General features: G+C 66.8%; 1 protein-coding gene across 1 annotated transcript in view; it reads right to left on the bottom strand.

Annotated features, from left to right (window-relative positions):
- Positions 1-1,028: 1,028 nt before the first annotated feature.
- Positions 1,029-21,532, bottom strand: part of SLCO4A1 (solute carrier organic anion transporter family member 4A1) — a 40,342-nt gene continuing 19,838 nt past the window's right edge. The window contains exons 4-15 of the mRNA XM_056108133.1: positions 14,693-14,807; positions 5,147-5,819; positions 4,848-4,938; positions 4,462-4,583; positions 4,125-4,233; positions 3,260-3,414; positions 2,861-3,056; positions 2,411-2,576; positions 2,038-2,189; positions 1,791-1,855; positions 1,570-1,718; positions 1,029-1,172 (exon numbers count right to left, since the gene is read on the bottom strand). Of these exons, the coding sequence (XP_055964108.1) occupies positions 1,029-1,172; positions 1,570-1,718; positions 1,791-1,855; positions 2,038-2,189; positions 2,411-2,576; positions 2,861-3,056; positions 3,260-3,414; positions 4,125-4,233; positions 4,462-4,583; positions 4,848-4,938; positions 5,147-5,819; positions 14,693-14,807 (2,137 nt within the window). The remainder of the gene's footprint in view (positions 1,173-1,569; positions 1,719-1,790; positions 1,856-2,037; positions 2,190-2,410; positions 2,577-2,860; positions 3,057-3,259; positions 3,415-4,124; positions 4,234-4,461; positions 4,584-4,847; positions 4,939-5,146; positions 5,820-14,692; positions 14,808-21,532) is intronic.

The following is a 21,532-nucleotide window of genomic DNA, read 5'->3' as shown; positions in this document are numbered from 1 at the left end:
TGGTCCTGGGCCCCAGATGAGACCCTGCCTGAGCGTCCCTCAGCCACCGCCGCTGTGAGCAGCCCCGCCCCAGCCACACAAGAAGGGCCGCGGCCAGCAGAGGTCAACAGGCAGACTGGGCAGAGGGGCTCCCGCCCACTGGGCCGCGGGGCAGGCGCTGCCCCTCAGTCTGCATTCAGGACGGGGCTGCCTCACTCGCCCTCCTCAAGGCCACCCCCAGTTCAGGGTAAGACCCCCTGGCCTTCCTCGGGCTCCTGAGTGACCCCCAGGCCCCAGGGGCCCTGGCATTTCTGCAGCAGTGGGTGGGGCCGGGTCCTCCGCAGGCCTGGCTAGCTGTCCAGGCCATTCAGGGCCGCTGTGGGTGGCAGCAGCCACCGCCACACATGACCACACGTGGGGACACTGCGCAGTGGCCAGGCCAGACCCAGGGCCCAGCATCAGGGTGGATCTCCACTGCCCCCTGGCGCTCGCTGTCCACCACTGCGACTTCTCCACCCCTGAAAGTCCTGGGGTGGCCGTGGGCAAGAGTGAGGGACAGTGCGGGCAGTGATGGACATGAGAGGCATGGACGAGGGGAACGGGAGACACCCTGACACACATGTGCCCCACACCCACGGCGACCCAGAGGGCAGCAGACCGGAGGGACTCTGGGGGACAGACTGACTTTATTGAGTCCGACCCAGGGTTGCAGGAGCCAAACACGCGACCTCCCCCCGCCCCCCCAGGGGGCTGTGTGGGCCCCTGCCGGGGAAGGGCAGAGGGGAGGGGTCAAGGAGGGCAGGCACTTTTGCTGCTGTCTCTGTCGGCCAGGGACAGCCAGGGGACAGATGGCCCTCTTGCTGGTCAGTGCTGGCCCTCAGAGGCCAGCCAGTGGCGAGCTGTGGCCCCCGGGGCACCTGTCTGTGTCCCAGAGCCTCTGTCTGAGAACCCTGAGTGCCAGGAGTCACCGAGTGGACGGTGGGACCACTTGGCCCCGGAGGACATGGGGACAGCCTGCTCTCTCCCTCTCCTGCGGGTCAGTAGCAGCGTCAGACAGGGCTCTGGGTGTGCGTGTCCAAGGGGCCGTCAGAAGCTGGTGACTGGCCGGGCTGGGCAGGCTCCCGGCCGCAGGGGGGACCCGGCGGGGCCTTGTACAGGAAACAGGCGGTGGCGAAGAGGGTGAAGCCCAGGACCTGGGGGGACAGGAACCTACTGGCCCCCAGGTGGAGGGACACCGAGTGCCTGGCCTGGGCCTGGTGGCTGACCCCTGCCGGGTGATCGGACACACACGCGCCAACAGGCAACTGTGGTCCTGAGACACTCAGCTCCTGAGTGTGGTCGTGCCCACTGCTGTCAGCGAGGCCTCAGGGACGTCCACAGCACACGACAATCAGACCCCAGGGTCAGAACAGCCTCCGCAGTGGACACAGGCCGCTGAGGGTCGCGGGTCTGGGCCTCCGGTGAGGTGGGGCTCTGCCCCGCAGCGTTCTGCTTGGTGTGGACACGACGGCCGTCCACCCACGATGCAGCGCTGCTGCTGCTCAGGGCCGCTGCGGGAGTCCAGGCAGGGAGGGGGCTCGGGGGGCTCACCTTGTAGGCCAGCCCGGTGGCCAGCATGTAGCGGCTCAGGGCCGCGTTCCGGTAGAGCAGGCAGGAGCTGCGCCCGCCACAGCCCGGCCGCCAGAGCAGGCAGGCCCTGTCGATGACCCAGCCGAAGGCGATGGGCCCCGGGACGCCCCCTGCGGAGAGGGCGGCTCAGGGGCGGGGGAGACCGCGCAGAGGCGCGGGTGAGCCCCCGCCCCCGCACGTACCTAGGCTCCTGACCACGACCCACTGGATGCCCAGCGCGAAGGATCTCTGCTGCTCACGGACGCACCTGCGGGGGGCACGCGGTCGGCCGGGCGCACCCCGGCCGCGCCACACCCCACCCCGACCCGGGGGCGGGCACCTCGCCGAGGACGTGCGCTCTCCGGCCACTGCTCCCGGGGTCCGCAGGGTCCGCCGCAGGCTGCGAGGCAAGGCGGGGTGGGGGGAGCGCGACCCCGGCCCGGCACTTACCGCAGGGTGGCCGTGAGCGCGGGGACGCTGCCGGCGAACGTGAAGAAGATCAGGGCGAACAGGGCGAGCAGGAGCAGGGCCTTGGCGGGGCAGGGGGCGGCGCACCTGCCCGCGGTGGTCGGGCCGGCCGCGCAGCCGCAGCCTTGGTACTCCTGGGCGGGGGAGACGGCGTCAGGGGGCGGCGCCGGGGCGCTGGCGGGGGTGGGGGGCGTGTGGGGGCTGGGAGTCAGGGGCGGGGGCCTGGGGAGTGCGGGGGGCCCGGGCGTCGGGGATCTGGGCGTCGGGGGGGCGTGCGGGTTTTGGGCGTCGGGGGGCGGGACCCCGGGGCGTGCGGGGTCCGGGCGTCGGGGCCGCGCGGGGGCTGCGCGCTCACCTGCCGGCCCCCGGCGCCGGGCGCGGCGGGCCCCGGGCAGCCCGCGTGGCAGGGCGAGACGAAGGTGAGGCCGCGGGGCGCGCACACGGGGCTGTAGCGCGCGGCCCGGCAGTCGCAGGCGGAGTTGCAGGACGCGTTGAGCTCCAGGCGGCCCTCGGGCAGGGGGCTGGGGCGGGCGCGCGGTGAGGGGCCAACCTCCGAGCGGCCGGGCGGAACCTCTCGCGGTCGCTCGGCCCGCTCCGGGCCCGGTCCGGCTGGTCCCCGCCTTCCCTCCGGCCCCCGCCCCACCCCCTGCTGGACCGCCCCGCAGAAGCCCCAGGAGCCGAGCCGGAGCGTTCGGGTGTCCCGCCCCGCCCCGCGACTGTCCCCGCGCCCTGGGTGTCCCGCCCCCCTGCATCCCGCCCCGCGCGTCCCCGCCCCCCGCCCCTGCCCGCGCTGGCTCCCTCTCACCTGCCGCCGTAGGTGACCGTCACCCCCGCGACGGGCGCGTCGGGGCAGTGCAGCAGGAAGGCGAGCGCGGCCGGCAGGCTGGTCAGCGAGCAGAGCAGGCAGAGCCTGGCCAGGCCGGCGCCCCGCAGCGTGGACCTGCTGGCCAGGAAGCCGCCCAGGAAGGTGCCGCCGCCGCCGGCCGGCACCACCAGATACCCTGCGGGGGCGGGGGGCGGGGGTTCGGCGAGGGGAAACCGAGGCTGGGGCGTTTTTCTCCAGCTCTGGGGGGCGCCGCGGGACAGAGGGTGCCAGAGGCGCGCAGGCGGGGAGAGCCCGCGACCAGCCTTGGCCCTGGCACTGGCCTCCCACGCCAGCCCCGACCCCACAGCCAGCGCCAGACCCTCTGCGCCCGGTTCTCACCGAACAGGGTGGCCGCCTCCGAGGCGCTCAGACTGAACTGGGACTCCAGGAACTTGGGCCCGAAGGTGGACATGCCCGCGATGAGCATGGTCTCCGCGGCGCCCGCCACACACAGCAGCAGGAACGGGGGGTTCCTCAGGACGAGCCACGCGGAACTGTGGGGATAGGGGGCGGCGGGCGGCAGCGGGCACGGCTCCCACATCGCCCTCCATCCACGCCCACGCAGCCCTCACACCCACACCCCCCACACCCACTGACACCTACACCCTACTCCGCCTACATCCAGTCCCACCCAAAGCCATCCTACACCCACACACACCAGTCACACCCAGTCACAGCCACACCCACACCCATACTACACCCACACGCAGTCCCACCCACACTCACATGCACGCCTACACCCAGTCATACCCACACTCACACCAAGTCACACACTCACACCCAGTCCACCCACACCCCCATCAGCAGCCCATATCCATGATCTTATCTGGCAACATCACGGCCATGCATGCTTGTGTGTCTGTGTGTGCACGTACATGCCCGTGTGCATGTGTACACGTGTGTCTCTGTGCATCCATGCATTGAGTATGCATGTTTGCCTGCACACTCTGGCCTGGGTGAGGGGAGACACGGGGGCATCTGCCTGTGCCCCTCTGTGGACAGCTGTGCACCTATGGGAACCGGTCAGGGCTGACAGGCCGAGAGAAGAGAGGACATGAGGACAGTCCACTGGCCACCAGCCAGAGACCAGGGGACCAAGGCTTCAGCCTGGACATGACCTCCAAGGCACCCAGGGTGGGGAATTGTGGAGGGGGTAGGGTTGTACCAGGGCAGTGGGGGGCCTTCAGGGGCAGTGGGGGCTTACAGGGGCAGGTCTCTGAGGGTCTTGCCGACGTCAGAGCTGCTGGTGGCCTCAGGGGCGTCTCTCAGCCCTTGGGTCTCTGACATGTTCGTGCCTATGTTGCTCTCGGAGCCTGTGCAGGTGACAGGATCATCAGAGGTGCCACCCAGTGCAGGGTCCCCTCCCACAGCCGGTTGGGCAGGAACGGGTGGGGTGTCCAGCCGGCGCCGCAGGGTGCCGGAGGTGGGGGGAAGCGACCAGGCCCCGTCTCCGGGGCTTGGCCCAGTACAGGCAGGAGGGGCACCCGAAGGTGCTGCGCTGGACCCCAGGCCACCCTAGGACAGCCCATGGGTGCCCCTACCTGGCATGTGCTGCGGGAACCCGAGGATGGGGATGGCGATGAGGAAGGCAGCGGCGCCCGCGCCCAGGAAGCCAACCCACCACGCCCCCACCCAGAGCGGGCTCTCGGGGGTCAGCGTCGTCCTGTGGAGAGACGGTCAGTGCAGTCACTACACGCCTGGGGACGCCCCCTCCAGGCTGACGAACTGCACTCGGGACAGACGTACAGTGGACGTCACACGGGACAGAGTCGGCGTCACACGGTCAGAGCCGGAGTCGCATGGGGCAGAGTTAGGGTCACACGGGACAGAGTCAGGATCTCACGAGGCAGAGTCAGCACAGGGCAGAGCTGGGCCGGACCTCCTGCCCATGCCCTCTGCCTACTCTCGGCCGACGCTGGTCACTCACCCGCGACCCAGCTCTGTGTACACCTTCAGCAGGGCGCCCCCGATCAGGTAGCCCGCGGCGGGGCCAAGGATGGCTGCGCTGTAGACGGCAGCTGTGGGGTGGGGGGGGGGGGTGAGCAGGCCCTGAGGGCAGTCCCCGTCTCTCCCCTGCCTGGTGACCCCCGGGCCACCCGCTGCAAAGCGGCCCCGCCCCACACTATCTCTGCCTTCACAGAGAGCCGAGAGCGGGCAGTGGGGTCCACTGAGGGGCGGCCCGGGCCTCGCTCATGACCACTAAGAAGCAGCTTCCAAGTGACTCACCCATGTACACCGGCGCCTGGCTGGGCTTGACGTTCTCGTCCAGGTAGGTGACGCCCAGCGTGTAGAGGGGCGCGGCCCCCACCCCGTGCAGCAGCTGGCCCAGCACGAAGAGTATCTGGGGGCCCAGAGGGCCGGGGGTGCCGCCCGGGCACTGCGTCTGGTTGGCTGGGCACGTGGCCACGCCGTCCCCGGCCGCCTCATAGGGGCTGGACGTGAAGTGGGGCAGTGCGAAGAGCAGCGAGCCGGTGCCCAGGACCAGCAGCCCGCAGCCCAGCCAGCGGGGCCGGTGCCCGCGGCCCCCGAAGTAGCCGACGAAGGCGAGGCAGAGGCAGGCGGCCGCGTCATAGGCGCTGGCGATCAGGCCACTGAGGGCGCCGGGCAGCCGGAAGCGCCGCTCCAGCGAGGTGACCACGCTGTTGACAAGCCCGTTGACCGTCAGGCCCTGCAGGAAGGAGGCGGCACACAGGAGGCACAGGAAGCCCCCTGGAGACACGCACCCCAGGCCTGTCCGCCCCGGGGGCCAGCCAGGGGACGCCTTCCGGGCCCGCCCTGCCACGCTGTCCATGTCCAGCCGGGGGCTGGCGGGGGTGAGCTGGGCCACCGACACCAAGGGCTGGTCCCCCGCCGAGTGCTGGGGCATCTCTGTGCCTTGACGGCGCCACAGAGCCCAGGCCTGTGGAGAAAGTTCCGGTCAGGGGGCCGGCGCCGCGGCCAACCCGACATCCCACCCCGCAGACCTTGCTCACCGGTCCTGCGGCTCCCTGGACCCCCTCAGTCTCCACCCGGGTCTGGCTGGGTGGGCAGGGCCTGCTGGCCAGGCGCGGGTGGGCCCGCCGAGGCAGGGGTGCCGGAAACACCGGTCACACTCCTGCTGCTTCCCTGTGGTGGTCACTGGCCCAGACGTGGGGCCGAGTCCTCCTCACGCTGCCCGGTGCTCGGCTCAGCTCAGCCCAGAGCCTCCCGGGAGCCAGGGCCTGTGCTTAGGCAAGGGTGACTGACAGGAGGGTGACATGTGCCCTGGGGCCAGCCCTGGGGCCACAGTCTGGGGCTGCCACACGAATGCGTAGGTTTGCACAGATTGATTCTGTGACCATGTCTGTACTCACGGCCCCTCACACCTGTGTGCATGTATATCCATGTGAGTATGTGTGCGTCTGTGTCACGCCTGTGGGCGCAGTCATGTATGGGTGCACGCAGGACATGTTAAAAGAATTCTCTTCTGACTCCCCTGGGCTGGACCAATCCCATCAGCTGGCCACGGCAGAAAGAAATCCAGGTCCCTCTCCGGGCCCTGGCTGCACCCATGGTCTGGCTGGGTGGGCAGGGCCTGCTGGCCACTGCAACCGCCTCTCACCTGCAGCCCCCGCCCCCTGGGGCAGCGACACCCCAGGGCCCCAGGGAGACGGAGTGCCCGGCCCTTGCTGGCCTGTCTGGCTCCAGACTGGCTGTGCAGCGGGACACTCAACTCGGCCCTCCGTCCCTGCACCAGCCATGACCACCCTGCAGCGGGGACACCACTTCCCTCGGCAGGACCCTTCTCTCCCTGAGCTGGGCCTGAGTTCTCCCACAGTCCGGGTACAGACTGGGCACAGTGGGGCTGGCAGGCCTGATTTGCATGTCGGTGACCACAGGGGGCTCTGAGGGGGAGGCAGGCCACGGCTGCTTTGCATGGTGGACAGGAAGTGTCCCGCAGGGAGTGTCCCTCAGCCTCCCCTTCCATGTCCAAGCCACGCTTGTAGCGCCAGGTGTGCCCACCTTGGGCCTCAGTTTTCCTGCCACACGGCATGGTGGGAGCAGCCACTACACCTCAAAGGGAGACCCCCGCTCAGAGCAGCCCCTCACATCAGACCCCGGCACAGGAGATGCAGGCCAGGACTCGGCCAGCGGGTCCTCAGGGACTGGTGGGCTGAGCCTGAGGGCCACGTCCATGCGGCTGTCGTGCCCACGTGACTGCTGGGAGGACCCCACAACCAGGGCCCAGTGAGCTGGGGGAGGGGTCCGCCCGCTGGGATGCCAGGGAAAGACAGGCGCTGGCCTCCCTGGGCGCAGCAGAGTGGGGGGCGCAGTGCACAGCCCCCCCAACCCGCCAGGGAATGAGGTGGGCGCCCTGGTACCTCCCCGGGAGTTGGGGGACTGGAGTCACCGGCCACCCTGGGAGGGGCACGGCGACAGCTGCTGGGGACCTCAGCGGACCGCGAGAACGCACGGACGGGGGCGGCCAGAGCCTGTCCTGGCGGCCGAGCAGCGACCGGAAAGCTGGTGGGCGGCTCCTGGAAAAGTACTGTGCTCGGTGGGCAGCCGCGACAGCCGCTGCCCAGCCAGGCGCCCGGCAGGCCACGCACTCCCCGCGCGACGGGCGCTGCCCCCTGCACTCCCCGCCCCCAGCAGGACGCCCAAGGCGCGAAGCTGCGCTCACACCGGTGGCCCCTGGACCCGCTGCCTGGGAGGGCCCCCCCCCCAGTCCAGTGCAGCCTCGCTCGTCCCGCCGGGGCCAGGGTCCTGCCCGCCGAGGGCGTCCCGGGGCAAACGCGAGGGGCTGGGGGCGCCTCCCGCCCGCGTCCGCGCGGCCTCGGTCCTGCCAAGGTCAGTGAGCACCTGCCGGGCTCCTGACGTCAGCAGGCCCGGGCCGAGCCGCCGCTCACTTACCGTCCGACCGTCCGTCCGTGTCGACCCAAGTTCTGTCCCGCAGAGGTCCAGCTCGGTCGGTCAGCGCGCCCGCTCATCGCCCCGCCCACGCGCACCGCCCCGCCCGCCCCTGGACCCCTCCTAACTCCCCCCATGAGCCCGGCCCCTGTAAGGCCACGCCCCTACTCCTTGGCCCCCTGCCAGGCCCGCCCCTTTCTCCTCCCTCGTCCCCCCTTGTCCCTGTGGTTCCAGGAGGGGTCTCCTTCGCTGGGGGGGTCCTGAGAGCTCGGAGGTCCACCTGCTGCTTTTCCCCGGCTAGACGATCCTTCTCTGATGCCTTGGCACCCGCTCCAACAATCCCCGCAGGACCCCGTGGGACCCGGGGTTTCCGAGTCTGTAGAAGGGGCGCTGTCTGCCCCTCAGGGCGGTGGAATCACCGGAACGAAGCGTGGTTTGGGCCGGGTGGGCTATCCAGGTCCGCAGCTCAGCTCAGCGGCAGGCAGCCTTTCCTGTGAGTTTGCAGGCAGAAACGTGGCGAGGGTTGGTGTCCCCAGGCCGCCAGGGGAAGGGGCAATGCTTGGCACCACCAAAAGGCACCCACCAGTGTGGGCGGGTTTCAGCTTCTTCCTGCCAGGGGTCCCATGGGGGTCCTGTCCTCAGCTGCCGAGCCCGGCTGCCTGGACCCTTGTCCTCCGTTGCCTGCCCTGTCCCCAGGTGTCCCTTGGAGAACTGGTGCTGCCGGGCATCATGGGCGGTCACAAGAAAACACGCCGAGGACCTCAAGGGCACGCCCGAGCCCACTGCCTGTCCTGACTGCCCAGCCTGACCCCTCTGCCACTTCGCCCAGGGACGCTGGTGGGTACCACCTGGCTCCCGGCACAGGGGCACACTCCCCCCTGGAGTTCCCAGCACTGCAGGCGCCAGTGCTCCATGCATCTGGGGGGCTGGTGCCAACCGTCCTCCGCCCGGGGAACACTGGCCCTCCAGTCCCCTAAAGCAAGGACTCAAGGTCCCTGTCCCAGCCCCTCTCTCCTAGATGGATGCTCTGAGGTGCAGTGGGCAGCAGAGAGCTGCCTGGAGACGGGCATCGAGGCTTCCCACCACCCACGTCGGCCCCCAGGGCCCGAGTCTGCATGTTGGACCTGGTTCCGCTCATGGTGCCAGAGTGGGAGTGATCCCACCAGCCATCCTGCCTCCCACCTTCGCTCAGAGAGAATTCCAGGAGACGAGGGCGGAGTGACCAGTTTATTCCGAGAAGAGGAAGGAGAGGGCCAGCATGGACCGAGGCCTCCACGAATCGTCTTCGAATGCCTTGGCCGGGGCTTCTCTGCAGACACGAGTCAGCCCGGGCCCTGCTGGGTCGGAGGGGTCTTCCCCGCGTGCCCTTATGTGGGGACAGCTCCTATCCTGTGGGCGCCGGCCAGCCTCGGGGTCAGCGGGAGCCTGCTCAGCGGAATCTCCTGCTCCGGGGCCACACCTTGCGCTGCGCTTGGGGGTCACCCTGGAGGGGACTGGGACCCTCTGGGCTGCTGGGGATGGAACCAGGCAGTCACGCGCAAGGCGAGCGCCTCCCAGGTCTGATCGCGTGGACCCAGATCAACGCCTCTGGGCCTCTGGTCTTGGCTCCGTTACCTCCCGCCTCCTCCTCCCACCCCGTTGGCTGCGTCTGAGAGGAAGTTGGGGTAACCCTTAGGGCGTTTCGGCCCCTGCCCCAGCACATCCCTGCAGCAGGTGCCAGGCAGGGCTCAGGGGCTGCAGCCTGGGAGGAGTTGTCTGTGGGAGGCAGCCTGGTGAGTGCCAGAAACTTCTGGGCTCAAGCCTTCGCAGCTCAGGGTTAGGGGGCCTGCCGGTCACGGACAGCCCTCCCCCTGCCCACTGGCTGCTCACCCTGGGCGCCCAGGCAACTCGGCAGCCTCCGGGCTCCTCCCCTCCTCACTTGGGCCCTGAGTTCGCCACTCGGGGGGCAGGTCCAAAGGAAATGGGGTCCCCCACGCCCTGTGCTAGATACCACCAGGGTCCTCATGCTGCAGGAGCGTCTGAGTCTGGGGGTCAGCTGCACTCTGAGCCTCCCCTCACCCCTTCCACCCTTCCTCCCAGTCCCAGCCTCCTGGCCCTTTTCCCCGGGTCACCCCTGGGGAGAGTGGGGAGCGTGCAGGACTCCGGCCCTCCCCTCCCGCTGCTCCTGGGGTGACTCACCCAGGGCCTGGGGCAGGGTGGTCCTGCCCACCACGACTTCCCGTGCCCCAGAAGAAGTTGCAGGCTTGGAAAATCACTGGGCAGGAAGTGAGGGAGTTTCAGCCCCGGGGCTGGAGAAAGAATTTCCTGGGTGGGTCTGGCCCGGGGCAGCCCTCGCTCCTGTTGCCTGAATTCCAGGGTCCCCTTCACTGCCCCATTCTTCAGGCGGGTGACTGAGTGACCTCAGGCTCCAGCTCTGTGCAGGGCGACGGCGAGTCCCCAGAGCCAGCCCCTGTGTGTTGTCCTCACCCCAGATCCATCCCGCACAGGTGATGTGTCTGTGGGCTGCCCCCCAGGAGAGCTGCCCAGGGCAGTGCGGGTGGGAGGCGGCTGGTGTGACCCAGCGTGTGGCAGTGCCCAGAGGGGCCGCGGCTGGGCTGCAGGGTCGGTTTCAGTCCAAGGCGTGGGCCAGGGGCACTGGGCTCAGGAGGCAGAAGCACCAGGGCCTCCGTGCGTGTCCTGCTGCTGGACCCGCTCACCTGCGCCCGGCCCCTCCTGTCCCCATGCCCACTGCCTGGCTTCTCGGGGCTCCCATGGTCTGGGGGCTCACTCGGTGGCAGCCAGTGCTTCTGAGCGACTGGGGTCGAACTGGGGGAGCTGAGGCCGGGTCACGGCACCCACGACACCCGGCCCTCGCCCCACACCCCTGCGGTCCCCGTCCCTGCCAGTCCAGCCCAGCCTCTCTGTCTCATCCTGCAGCCCCCGTGGGACCCTCCGGATCCGCCCCATGCCAGGTGCGTGCCCTGGACCGGCTGAGGGCAGGAGCTCATACTTCGGGGACGGAGGTGCAGGTCCTGGGTCGCGGCCCCCCGCCTGCCTGCTCGCCCCATTCTCCCTCTGCCCCTCAGCGAGAGGGCACCGGGGAGGCCTCGCCCCATCCCCAGAGCCGGCCCCAGAACCGGCCCTGCCCGGAGCCTCTGCTGGGGAGCCAGTGTGTGAGGGTGTGTCGCTGCGTGCGGGTCTGTGTGCCCGTGCGGGACTGGGTGGTTCTGTGTATGCGTGAGTGTGTGAATCTGTGTGCTGCGTGCGAGAGTGCGTATGTGTGTGGCTGCATGTCTGAGTATGCATGTGTGAAAGTGTGCGTGAGTGTGCGTGTCTGCGTATGCGGGAGGTGCGTGTGTGACTGCCTGAGTGTGTGTATGTGGGCGTGCGTGTGTGAGTGTACATGAATGCGTGAGTGCGTATGAGTGTGTGAGTGTGGGTCTTTGGTGCTGACCTGAAGTCCAGTCGGGTCAGTTCCTGGCTGGGCTGTTCTGGGGGCTCACTCGGTGGCAGCCAGTGCTTCTGAGCAGCTGGGGTCGAACTGGGAGAGCTGAGGACAGGAGCTCAGCCGATGTGACAGGGCCTAGGACCCCTTGGTGGGGGCCCACTGCCCGAGGGCCTGAGAGGACGTCGGTCTCTTCACAGGCTTCCTCCCACCTGACCTCCAGCCAGACCCCCAGGACCCTGCTTGGGGAGGCCCCGTGGGGCCTGGCTGAGCAGTAGGGCCAGGGAGGGGACCCCTGCTTGGCAGTGACAGGGCGTGGCTGTGACCGCCCCGGCCACTTCCTCTCGGCGCCTGACACAGAGTCACTTAGGAAGCCACAGGCTGGGGACGTGGTGCTCATGGCCTGTCGTGGCTGGTGGGAGCAGGTGACGTCCTCCCTGGGAGACCCCATCTGTGGGGCTGTGGGCATCTGTGAATTGGGCAGCAGCCCCTCTGGTCAGAGCGGGCCAGCTGCCACCTGAGCCGCAGGAAGTGACCCTGGGCAGTGCCTCGCCCCAGGCCCTCCCGGCCAGACCTGGCCAAGTGGAAAAGTTCGGGCTGGACCTGAGGGGTGGGGTCGGTGGAGGGCCCAGGGCACAGACCCTCCGGCCCAGCCCCGAGGCCGATGAGTCACGGCAGAGGCGGCGAGCCGAGAGTTCTAGTGAGGACGCGTGTCTGCACTTGGAGCCTTCCTGGACCTCGGCCCCCCCCATGTGCCCTGCGGTGCCCACTGGGCAGCTTGAGTGGCCCTGGTAACGAGGCCGGGCAGGAGGTGGCCGCTCATCCTCTGCCCGGAGCGTGACCCAGACCCGTGGCAGACGTGCTGTGCCCAAGGTGGTCTGCATCAGAGTAGGACACGCAGCCAGGGCCCCCTGAGCTGAGCCCACCCAGGCCAGCATCAGACCCAGTCTGACAGCAGTGACCCCGGCCGCCCCCGTCCCCGCCCTTTACAGACCGCTCAGGTCATTCCCGTGGGGAGCACCCACAACTGTCACACAGTTCCTGGCCGGCTCATCTGTGGCGTGGCCCTCTGGACACTCCCTCCCCAGGGCTGGGCACTGTCCGGCCAGCACAGCCTCGTGCTGAGAGCCAGCGTGGAGGTTGGGCTGAGGCGCAGGGCATGTGGGGGCCACTGCTGACCTCTAGGGAGGGGGTCCCTGTGGGGCTTAGCCGGCAGCTGGACTCCAGGTCACCTCTTCAGAGGGCCCGGGGGACCCTGCTGAGGCAGAGGATTGGCACACGGGTCGCCTGGAAGCTGCCTTCTGCCAGTCCACACTTGGGGGGCTGGAGCTTCACTTCAGCTGAGCTCAGGGGTGCCCGGCGGCCCAGAGGCTTCTGCAGACCCTGTCCAGACTCAGCCCCCGCAGCCCAAGGTCCATTTCCCTGCTCAGAAAATGGCAGGGTAGCCCCTGATCGAGTCCTGCAGTGCCGCGCTGGGCCAGCAGAGGGGGCCACGTAGTTGGGTCTCCAGAGGGAAGGGACAGGCACTGACCAGGGCCCCAGAGAAGCGACTGGTCCAGCGGGGCAGACACCAGGCCCTGGTCATCGTCTGCTGGGGCCTTGGTGTCCATCCTCAGGGCCCCTGGGGCTGATCCAAGCTTTGTTGCCCATGCCCTGCGGTCTTTTACCCCACCCAGTCCCCCGCCCAGGCCAGGGGTGCCCTCTAAGGTGGGTTCGGGTGCAGGGCTGGAGAGGTGCGGAGTGTCCAGGCCCCCATCCCCCGCCTCTGCTTTGCATGCGGGGGCCCCACCCACTAGCTGCATGGTGAGGGGGGCGCCTGGCCTCGGGGTGTCTGGCTCTCTGCTTCGGGTCCCTCACTGGCCGCTGCCTCAGTGCAGGGGGGAGGTCTGATGTCCACGGCTCACCCCGCACACTGCGGGCATCCTGGTAGCCTGTTCCATGCCTGGGGAAACCCAGGGCTGGGCGGCCGGCTCTGTCTGAATCACCAGCCCAACGGGAAGAAGGGCCCGGAGACCCCCGACCCTGACACGGTGGGCGGCCCCTTTGTCCGGTGAGCTGGGCCTGGGCCCTGAACCCCCATCTGCTCCCGGAGCCACCTGCGCCAGCTCTGCTGGCACCTAACGCCCCGCTGTCAGCCTGGGACCTCCCTCTACTGCCTGTGGCCTCGGGCGTGTGGCCACTACCTGCCCATCGGCAGACACAGCTGCAGCCAGATGAGGAGTCCAGGTGGGACAGACCAGGTGAGAGAGTCCAGAGCGATTCCAGGTGAGGGTCGAGGTGAGAGGGTCCAGGTGAGTGTCCAGGTAAGAGGATCCAGGTGAGTTTCCAGGTGAGAGTTCAGGTGAGAGTCCAGGTGAGGGTCCAGGTGAGGGTCCAGGTGAGGGTCCAGGTGAGAGGGTCCAGGTGTGTGCCCAGGTGAGAGGGTCCAGGTGAGGGTCCAGGTGAGGGTTCAGGCAAGGGGGGTCCAGGCTAGAGGGTCCAGGTGAGGGTCCAAGCGAGAGGGTCCAGGTGAGGGTCCAGGTGAGAGGGTCCAGGTGTGGGTCCAGGTGAGGGTCCTGGTGAGAGGGTCCAGGGTCCAGGTGAGTGTCCAGGTGAGGGTCCAGGTAAGAGGGTCCAGGTGAGTTCCCAGGTGAGGATCCAGGTGAGAGGGTCCAGGTGAGTGTCTAGGTGAGTGCCCAGGTAAGGGTTCAGGTGAGTGTCCAGGTGAGAAGGTCCAGGTGAGAGAGTCCAGGTGAGTGCCCAGGTGACGGTCCAGGTGAGGGTCCTGGTGAGAGGGTCCTGGTGAGGGTCCAGGTGAGGGTCCTGGTGAGAGGGTCCTGGTGAAGGTCCAGGTGAGATGGTCCAGGTGAGTGTCTAGGTGAGTGCCCAGGTAAGGGTTCAGGTGAGTGTCCAGGTGAGTGTTCAGGTGAGAGGATCCGGGTGAGTGTCCAGGTGAGTGCCCAGGTGAGGGTCCAAGTGAGGGTCCAGGTCAGAGTCCAGGTGAGAGGGCCCAGGTGAGAGGGTCTAGGTGAGTGTCCAGGTGAGGGTCCAGGTGAGGGTTCAGGTGAGAGGGTCAAGGTGAGTGTCCAGGTGAGAGGGCCCAGGTGAGAGGGTCTAGGTGAGTGTCCAGGTGAGGGTCCAGGTGAGAGGGTCAAGGTGAGTGTCCAGGTGAGAGGGCCCAGGTGAGAGGGTCTAGGTGAGTGTCCAGGTGAGTGTCCAGGTGAGGGTCCAGGTGAGAGGGTCAAGGTGAGTGTCCAGGTGAGAGGGTCTAGGTGAGGGTCCAGGTGAATGTCCAGGTGAGGGTCCAGGTGAGAGGGTCAAGGTGAGTGTCCAGGTGAGAGAGTCTAGGTGAGTGTCCAGCCGGGACAGCCGCGGCAAGATGCCCAGGTATGAGAGTGGGCCCTCCAGGTGGCACAGTTGCGGGGGTGCAGCATCTCTGCTGTCACCCAGTGGTGCTGACACTTCCCTTCCTGTGCCTGGTGGTGGATGGCGGATGGTACCTGGTGCGCCCAGTTCGAGTGTTTCTTGGTGAGATCTTCTGGATCATTCTGCTGCAGCTGACCCTCTGTCCTCTTCTCCGTGTGGGAGCAGGTGCGGAGATCCGGCTGCGACTGCCTTGGTGCACAGGGCCAGCCTAGCACCCTTGGCTGTGTCCCCAGGGCCCTCTCATCTGCATGGGTGACAGGGCTCGCAGGTGCACCCCACTGCCCTATCGCCTCTCCTGCCAGGAAGATGGCCACTTACGCTTCGCTGGCAGCCTAGTATCTAGAAGGTTCTCCGCCTGCTCTGGGGCCAGCACCGTGGACCTGGAACTGCCATCTGGTGAAACACGGAAAGTTGTCTTTCTCAGGAAACAGCTGGAGCGCAGAGCCGGCTGGAGTGTGGTCTGGGCAGTGCCCACTCATGGGCAGTGGGTGGCCTGAAAGGACGCAGTTCCAGGAGGGCCCCACGCAGCCCTGGCTGGCCTCAGCCGAGCGTGCCCACCTTCACCCTGCAGAGCCGTTGGTATCCAGAGCAGCGGGCGGCCCTCTGACGGCTACTGACCTGGCCCCGGCTGGCAGGCTGCTCCCTGTTGCTTTCTGGAGGTCAGCGGGCCGAGCAGGCGTGCTCTCAACGGCTTTGCAACCGCCCAGCAAACCTGCGGGTTCCTCGCCATAGATCCGGCTCTTTGCATGTACTGGGCGAAGGTCGGGTCCCAGCTGCTGCGACTGGGTGAAATACGAGGCCAGGACAAAGGCTGGGTGGGAGGACGGGCGGCGCCCCGCCAGCCGAGGGGGCCAGGGAGAACTGGCGTGCGGAATCCCATAAATCAGGGCGATTTTCGTTTGCAGGCTTGCAAATTGATTAAAGTGTGAGCCATCCGGCGTCTCAGCCGCGCTCCGGCCCGCGCCCCGCGAGTCAGCACTTTTCCCGGAAAGCAGTAACCGCGACGCGCTGCCAGGAAGGCCGCTGCGGGGCCAACCCTGCGCTCGCTCGCAGGTGCCTCCCCTCCAGCCCCCGGTCCGGGGCGCTGGCGGCTGCTCTTCCGGTCCCGCAGGCGCGGTGGGCCATTTGCTCTGGCTGGGACAGACCCCAGCAGGCGGGGGAGGGGCGGCCGGGCAGCCCAGCCCCTCCTGGGGTTCTCCACACCTGACGAGAAGCAGAGAAGCACCGTCTGGGGGTGGGCACCGCGTGTCTGCGCCGGTTGCAGGGGTCTGCGTGTCAGAAGTGCGTGTCACATCAGCTGCATGAGTGTCTGCACGTCTGCATGTGTGTCTGCATGTCTGCTGCGTGTCGGCTGCCTGTGTGTCTGCATGTCCACATGTCAGCCTCCATGTCGGCTGAATACGCATCTACATGTCTGCATGCGTGTCACTTGTGTCTGTGGCTGCGTGTCCAGCTGGCGCCTCTTTCAGTTCCTGGGCCCACAAGGGCAGGGGCAACTGCAGCCAAAACGGTGTCTGTGCCCTGGAAGCCCAGGGAGAGGAGGTCCGAGCGCCCTCAGGCTGTGTGGGCAGAGTGACCGGTCCCGGGGACTGTCCCCGAGACCCCTCAGTGGAGCTGACATCCCTGCCCCCCAGAGTGGCCCCCTCTGGTCTCTGCAGGCTTGTGTTCCTGGCCCCACCCCTTCCAGCTCAAGCCTAGACACAAACAATTGTCTCAAGGCCTGACCTGCTCTCCACCCCTGCCCACACCAAGAAAGCCTCCACTACCTTCCATCTGCAGTGAAATGGTGCCTCCTCCAGGAAGCCCTCCAGATAATCCTGACCTCGTCCCAGAAATTCTTCCTAAACCACATGCAGGGGACTCTTGGGGTGAGATCGATCTCTCCTGTAGACTGGAGGCTGGCCCCTTGGTCCATGAGTCCTCACAGTGATTCAGTGAGCAGATGGGAAGGGGGTGGTACAGTGGGTCAGGATACCCTGAGGTGCTCAGCCCCCTGAAGTGCCTGAAGCTGGGCCCTGCGGCCCCAGGGCTAAGGGTTCTGTGGGTGAGTCTGAGCCTGGTCGTGGAGGACCCCCATCAGGCGGCTCAGGTCTCCCCAGGGTGGTGGGGTCACTGGGCCCGGCTGCCTGGGGTGTTTCCGCTGAGCCCGCCTTCTTCCCAGAGTCTGTGCCATCAGGCTGGGGGCCCGGGAAGGGGTGTCCTGCGACTCAAGCCCCCAGTCGCCCCGGGGACTCTGGGGCGGCTCCCCCCACGCACAGCTCCTGGGGGGTACCTGGGACCCTCCTCGGAGACGCTGCTGGCCCCTCCCGCCTCCTGCCCGTGGCCAGGGCAGCCCCGGCCTCAGTACAGCTGGACATGGGCACCCTCCATGCTCTTGGCCTCCCCTCTGCCAGGACCCGTGACCTCTGACCTCTGACCTCCTCTTGCCACCTTCCCTCCCCCCTCTGGAAGAGGCACTTTTCCATCAGCGGGGCTTTGACTCACGGAAGTCCAGGAGCACGTGGGCACCCCGTGACGTGTCAGCCTGTGTGTGGGGGCGGCCCTCCCTCCCTCCGAGCCCCCGTCTGCCCCACGCTGGTGCCCCGGTGGTCCCTCTGGCTTCCCTTGTGTTCGGCCCCTGGTGGTTCTGAGGCCCTGCACCCACAGGGCTGAGCCTGCCCTGCGCCCCAGGGCTGTCCTGCACGTGGTCTCCAGGGCCAGCCGCCTCAGGCGACTTCCAGGCCAGTGTTTGAGAGTCCAGCCTTCAGGGGCGGCTCCCTCCGAGTCAGGCCCTGTGGCCCCGGGGGAGCCCGATCCCTCTGAGAGGCCTGGCGAGTAGGTGTAGCCCCCACAGCACACACGCCCGGCCCTCGGGCTGGTGAGGTGTGTGTGATGGGGAGTGGTGTGAGTGTGTGAGTGTGCGGTGTGTGAGTGGTGACTGTGTGTGTGGAGTGTGAGTGTTGAGTGTGCGGGGAGCGGTGTGTGTGAGTGGTGACTGTGTGTGTGGTGTGTGAATGAGTGTGTATGGAGTGGTGTGTGTGCACGTGCGACGTGTGCGTGGCTGTGTTGCGGGGATGGGCGTGGAGGGGTGAGTGGCGCGCGCGTGTGTGATGTCGGGGTGCACCAGGCTTCCGTCCCGGGGGCCCTGTGCCGCGCTTCCCCCTCAGCACTGGAGCACCCTGAGAGAAGCCAGTGGCCCTCTTCTCCAGGGGATCTCGGCGAGTCCAGCGCTGGGGCCTCAGTTTCCCCACTCGATGTCCCGGGGCGGGGCTGGCCGGACTGCGGGGCGCGGCCTGTCCTTGGCGGGAGCCGCTGCGTCCTGCCCGGTGCCTGGTGCCGAATCATTCACTCTCCTGGCCCGCAGCATGTTCTGAGTCACAGACTCACGGAACCGCAGCACGAGCTCCCTCGGCGCCAGGCTCTGCCCGGGCCCTGCCGCTCCCCGAAAGTGGCTGTGTGTGGAGTCACACAGACTCCAAGCAGGAGCAGGTTGGCCAGGGCATGTGTGCGTGTGTTTGCATGTGTGTGCATATGTGTGTGCATGTGTGTGGCGTGTGTGTATCTGTGTGTGTGGTGTGTGTGCATGTTTATGTGTGGTATGTGTGTGCGTGCATCTGTGTATGCACGTGTGTGTATCTGTGTGTGTATGTGTGTGCGTGTGCGTGAATACAGCGGTGCAGGCGTGTGTGGTGCCCGTGTGTGTAACACAGCGAGCAGGGGGTCTGACTTGGGCTGCTCATCCCCTCAGCCCCTCGATGGTTCGGGTTTCCATTCGCTTGCTGTTTCTGCTGACTTTCCCAGAATCCCCCGCACCCAGGTCCCTGTTGCCTTTGGCTGCTGAGAGACAGGCAAGGCCTGAGGCGCCCAGGCTGTCCAGCGGTCAATCAAGGACAGCCCTTGACCTGGTCTTCGGCCCAGACTCCAGTGAGGCAAGCCCTTCCCAGGGCTCCAGCAACGGAAGACAGTGAGGCGCCCTCAGCCAGAGCGACCCTCGCACCCCTCGGGAGAGGGAAGGCATCCCCCCGGGATACAGAACTCACCCCTTAGACAGTTTGTCTCCTCAGGAGAGAGATTCTCCCTCAGGAGAAGGGACGTGTCCCCTCAGAAGACTGATTGTCCCTCAAGGAACAAAGACTGTCCCTTAGGAGACAAAGCTCCTCCTGAAGGGAGATAGTCTGTCCCTTGCTTGGGGGGAGCTTACCCCTCAGGAAACAGTTTTCCTCCTTAGGAAAGAGAGCTTGTACCCAGGGGAAAGTTCTTGTCCCATCAGGAAAAGTAACTTGTACCTCAGGAGAGTTTGTCCCCTGGATAGATTGTCACTTCAGAGAGTGCCTGTCCCTCAGGACACAGACTCTCCCTCAGGACCCTGAGAGAGATTGTCCCTCAGGGCCGGACTCTTGTGGGGGGTGTGAGGTGGAAACAGGGGCGGTGTGTTGGAGGGTACTCCGGGAAGCCTTGCGTGTCCCTGTCCTTCGGGGCAAGGGGTCTCCAGAGCAATGTCCATGGCTCCAGGCGCCAATTCCTTAAAGTCGTCTGTTCGGAGAGAGAGGGAGACGGATAGGTGCCAGGCTGACAGCAGGGATGACAGAAAAGTGAGAGGCTGGACAGGTGGGCATACGGGGGACAGGGAGGCAAGACAATACTGACCGACAAGAGATGATGGATGCTGACAGGAAGCCAATGTTTGGGCAACACAGGTGCAGGCGCTGATGCAGAGGCTGCTCTGGGCACACACGCAGATCAGACGCAGATGCAGAGACAGAGGCTGATGCAGACACAGATGCTGATACAGATACTGACGCAGATGCAGACACAAATGCAGACACAGATGAGACGCAGATGCTGATACAGATGTAGCAGATACGGATACAGTTGCAGACACAGATGCTGATACAGATACTGATGCAGATGCAGACATAGATGAGATGCAGTTGCTGATACAGATGTAGCAGTTACTGATACAGTTGCAGACACAGTTGCAGACACAGATGCTGATACAGATGCAGACACAGATACTGACACAGTTGCAGACAGAAGCACTGACCACAGCCCTGTTTCTCCAAGTACCTTGAAGACAGAGTGCCTCCAAATCTGTAGCCACTTCCCAAGCCTGGTTTCTTAGGTCTGGGCAGTCCAGCTGGGCATTCATGGTGCCAAGAACTCAGACCTCGGGCACCCAGACCTTGAGAGGGCAGTGAGCCCCGAGGGCTTTGCACTACCCGGGCACTGCCCTAGTGCAGGCCTCGGTGCCCCGGGAGCAGTGGTGGGGCAGAGGTGGCGTCAGGGGAGGGCACTGTCAGGGTACATCCTGGGGTCCATGCCAGGTGGGGCCTGGCAGCTTTCTGGCAGCCGTGACTGTACAGCCAGGAGCAGCTTGGTGAACTGTCTGCCAGGCCCTTGGGCAGAGCTGGCAGGGGGGCACGGGGAGTCTGGGGTGCGAGCTCGTATGCCCCCACCCTGTTGGGTGGCTTCTTCAAAGCCTCAGGCCCGACGGTCCCTGGCTTGGGCATGCACTCGCCGCTCCTGTCCACTCCCCCGTCTCTGGGTGCCAAGCTCAGGGGTGCTGGCACTGGGTCCTGTCCTGGGGTCACCCTGAGCCCTGTCCTCCACCTGCTTCGGGCGCTGGCCCAAGCAGGGGCCCCAGCCCAGTGGTCCTGGACACCGGAACCCAGGAGGGGGTGGTCCTGCCACCGCAGGCCCCCTACGAGTGCCCCTCGGCCCAACCCAGGCACACAGTGTACTGCCCAGCTGGACCCATGTGCAGGGGCCCAGGGACCCACCAGCTGCAGCCCCATCTCAGCCTCCCCCCTCGGCTTTCCCTCCCGTCCACACTCCTGCAGAGCTGAGCCCTTCCCAGCCCCACCCCCTGCATCCCCAGCTCCTGCTGCCGGGAGTCCCAGGGGTGGACACAGGACAGTGGCGAGGGCACTGGCTTTGCACGCAGCTGACCTGAGTCCAATCCCCTGCACCCTACAGGGCCCCTGAGCCCACCAGCAGTAAGTCCCAAGCACCGCTGGATGTGGCCCCAAAGCTGAAACGAAACAAAACAAGTTTTGAAATCCCCAGAGCTCGAGTCTTGCCCTCTGCCAGGAGGGCCACCGGGGAAAGTTGCTGAAAAAGAACAAGCAGGTGACCAGGGCCGACCTCTGAGCTTAGGGCAGCCCAGGCCCAGCCCCGTGCGAAGGGCTCCGTGTACGGGGTCCAGGGTTTGGGGTCCCTGGTCCTGTGTATGTGGGTCCCCGTGTCTGGGGTCCCCCACACGCACTCACTGAGGAATGAATGGGCGTCTAGGGTTGAGGACCCTTTGGAAAACCATCCTGAGCCTTCGGACACAGGGACAGGGAGATGGGGATGGGGACGGGGACAGGGACGGGGAGAGGATAGGGACGGGGACAGGCAGGGACAGGGACGGGGACGGGACAGACAGAAGCTGCTCGGGACACACGGGGCAGAAGTCTCTAGTTCACTCCAGCAGGGCCTGCGGGTGGGGGTGGGCAAAGTCGGGGCTGGAGATCTTGGCCTGGGGGGTCCCACGGTCCCTGCAGCAGGAGCTGGGAGGGACCACATGCTGGGAGGCCGCGAGCCAACAGCCCTGGACCGGGGCCGTTAGCGTGCTGTCGCTAGTTATTAATGCATCGATACATTGATACAGCACCGCATTAATAATTCACGTGTCAGCCCTGGTCTGTGGGTTCCAGGAGGCTGCGGCCAGCCGGGGTCCCTGGGAACAGGGTCTGCGCCCAGAGGCCAGCAGCCAGCAAGCACATCTTACTGAAAGACGGGATGACCAATGACCGTTTGCTTCCGCTTCCCGGGGCGGGGGTCTGTCTGAGCCCCCACTTCCCACAGACTCCGCCCGTGCCCCCAGGGTCCTTCCCAGGGGACTGTCCGGGCGCAGTGCTGAAAGCCAGCACTGGAGGGGCCCCGCCCCAGCA

The sequence above is a fragment of the Sorex fumeus genome, unplaced genomic scaffold (genome assembly GCF_029834395.1).
Source record: "Sorex fumeus unplaced genomic scaffold, SorFum_2.1 ptg000193l, whole genome shotgun sequence".
In the NCBI taxonomy this organism is placed as follows: Eukaryota; Metazoa; Chordata; class Mammalia; order Eulipotyphla; family Soricidae; genus Sorex; species Sorex fumeus.
Note: the sequence above shows the minus strand (reverse complement) of the source record. Positions and strands in the feature narration are given on the sequence as shown.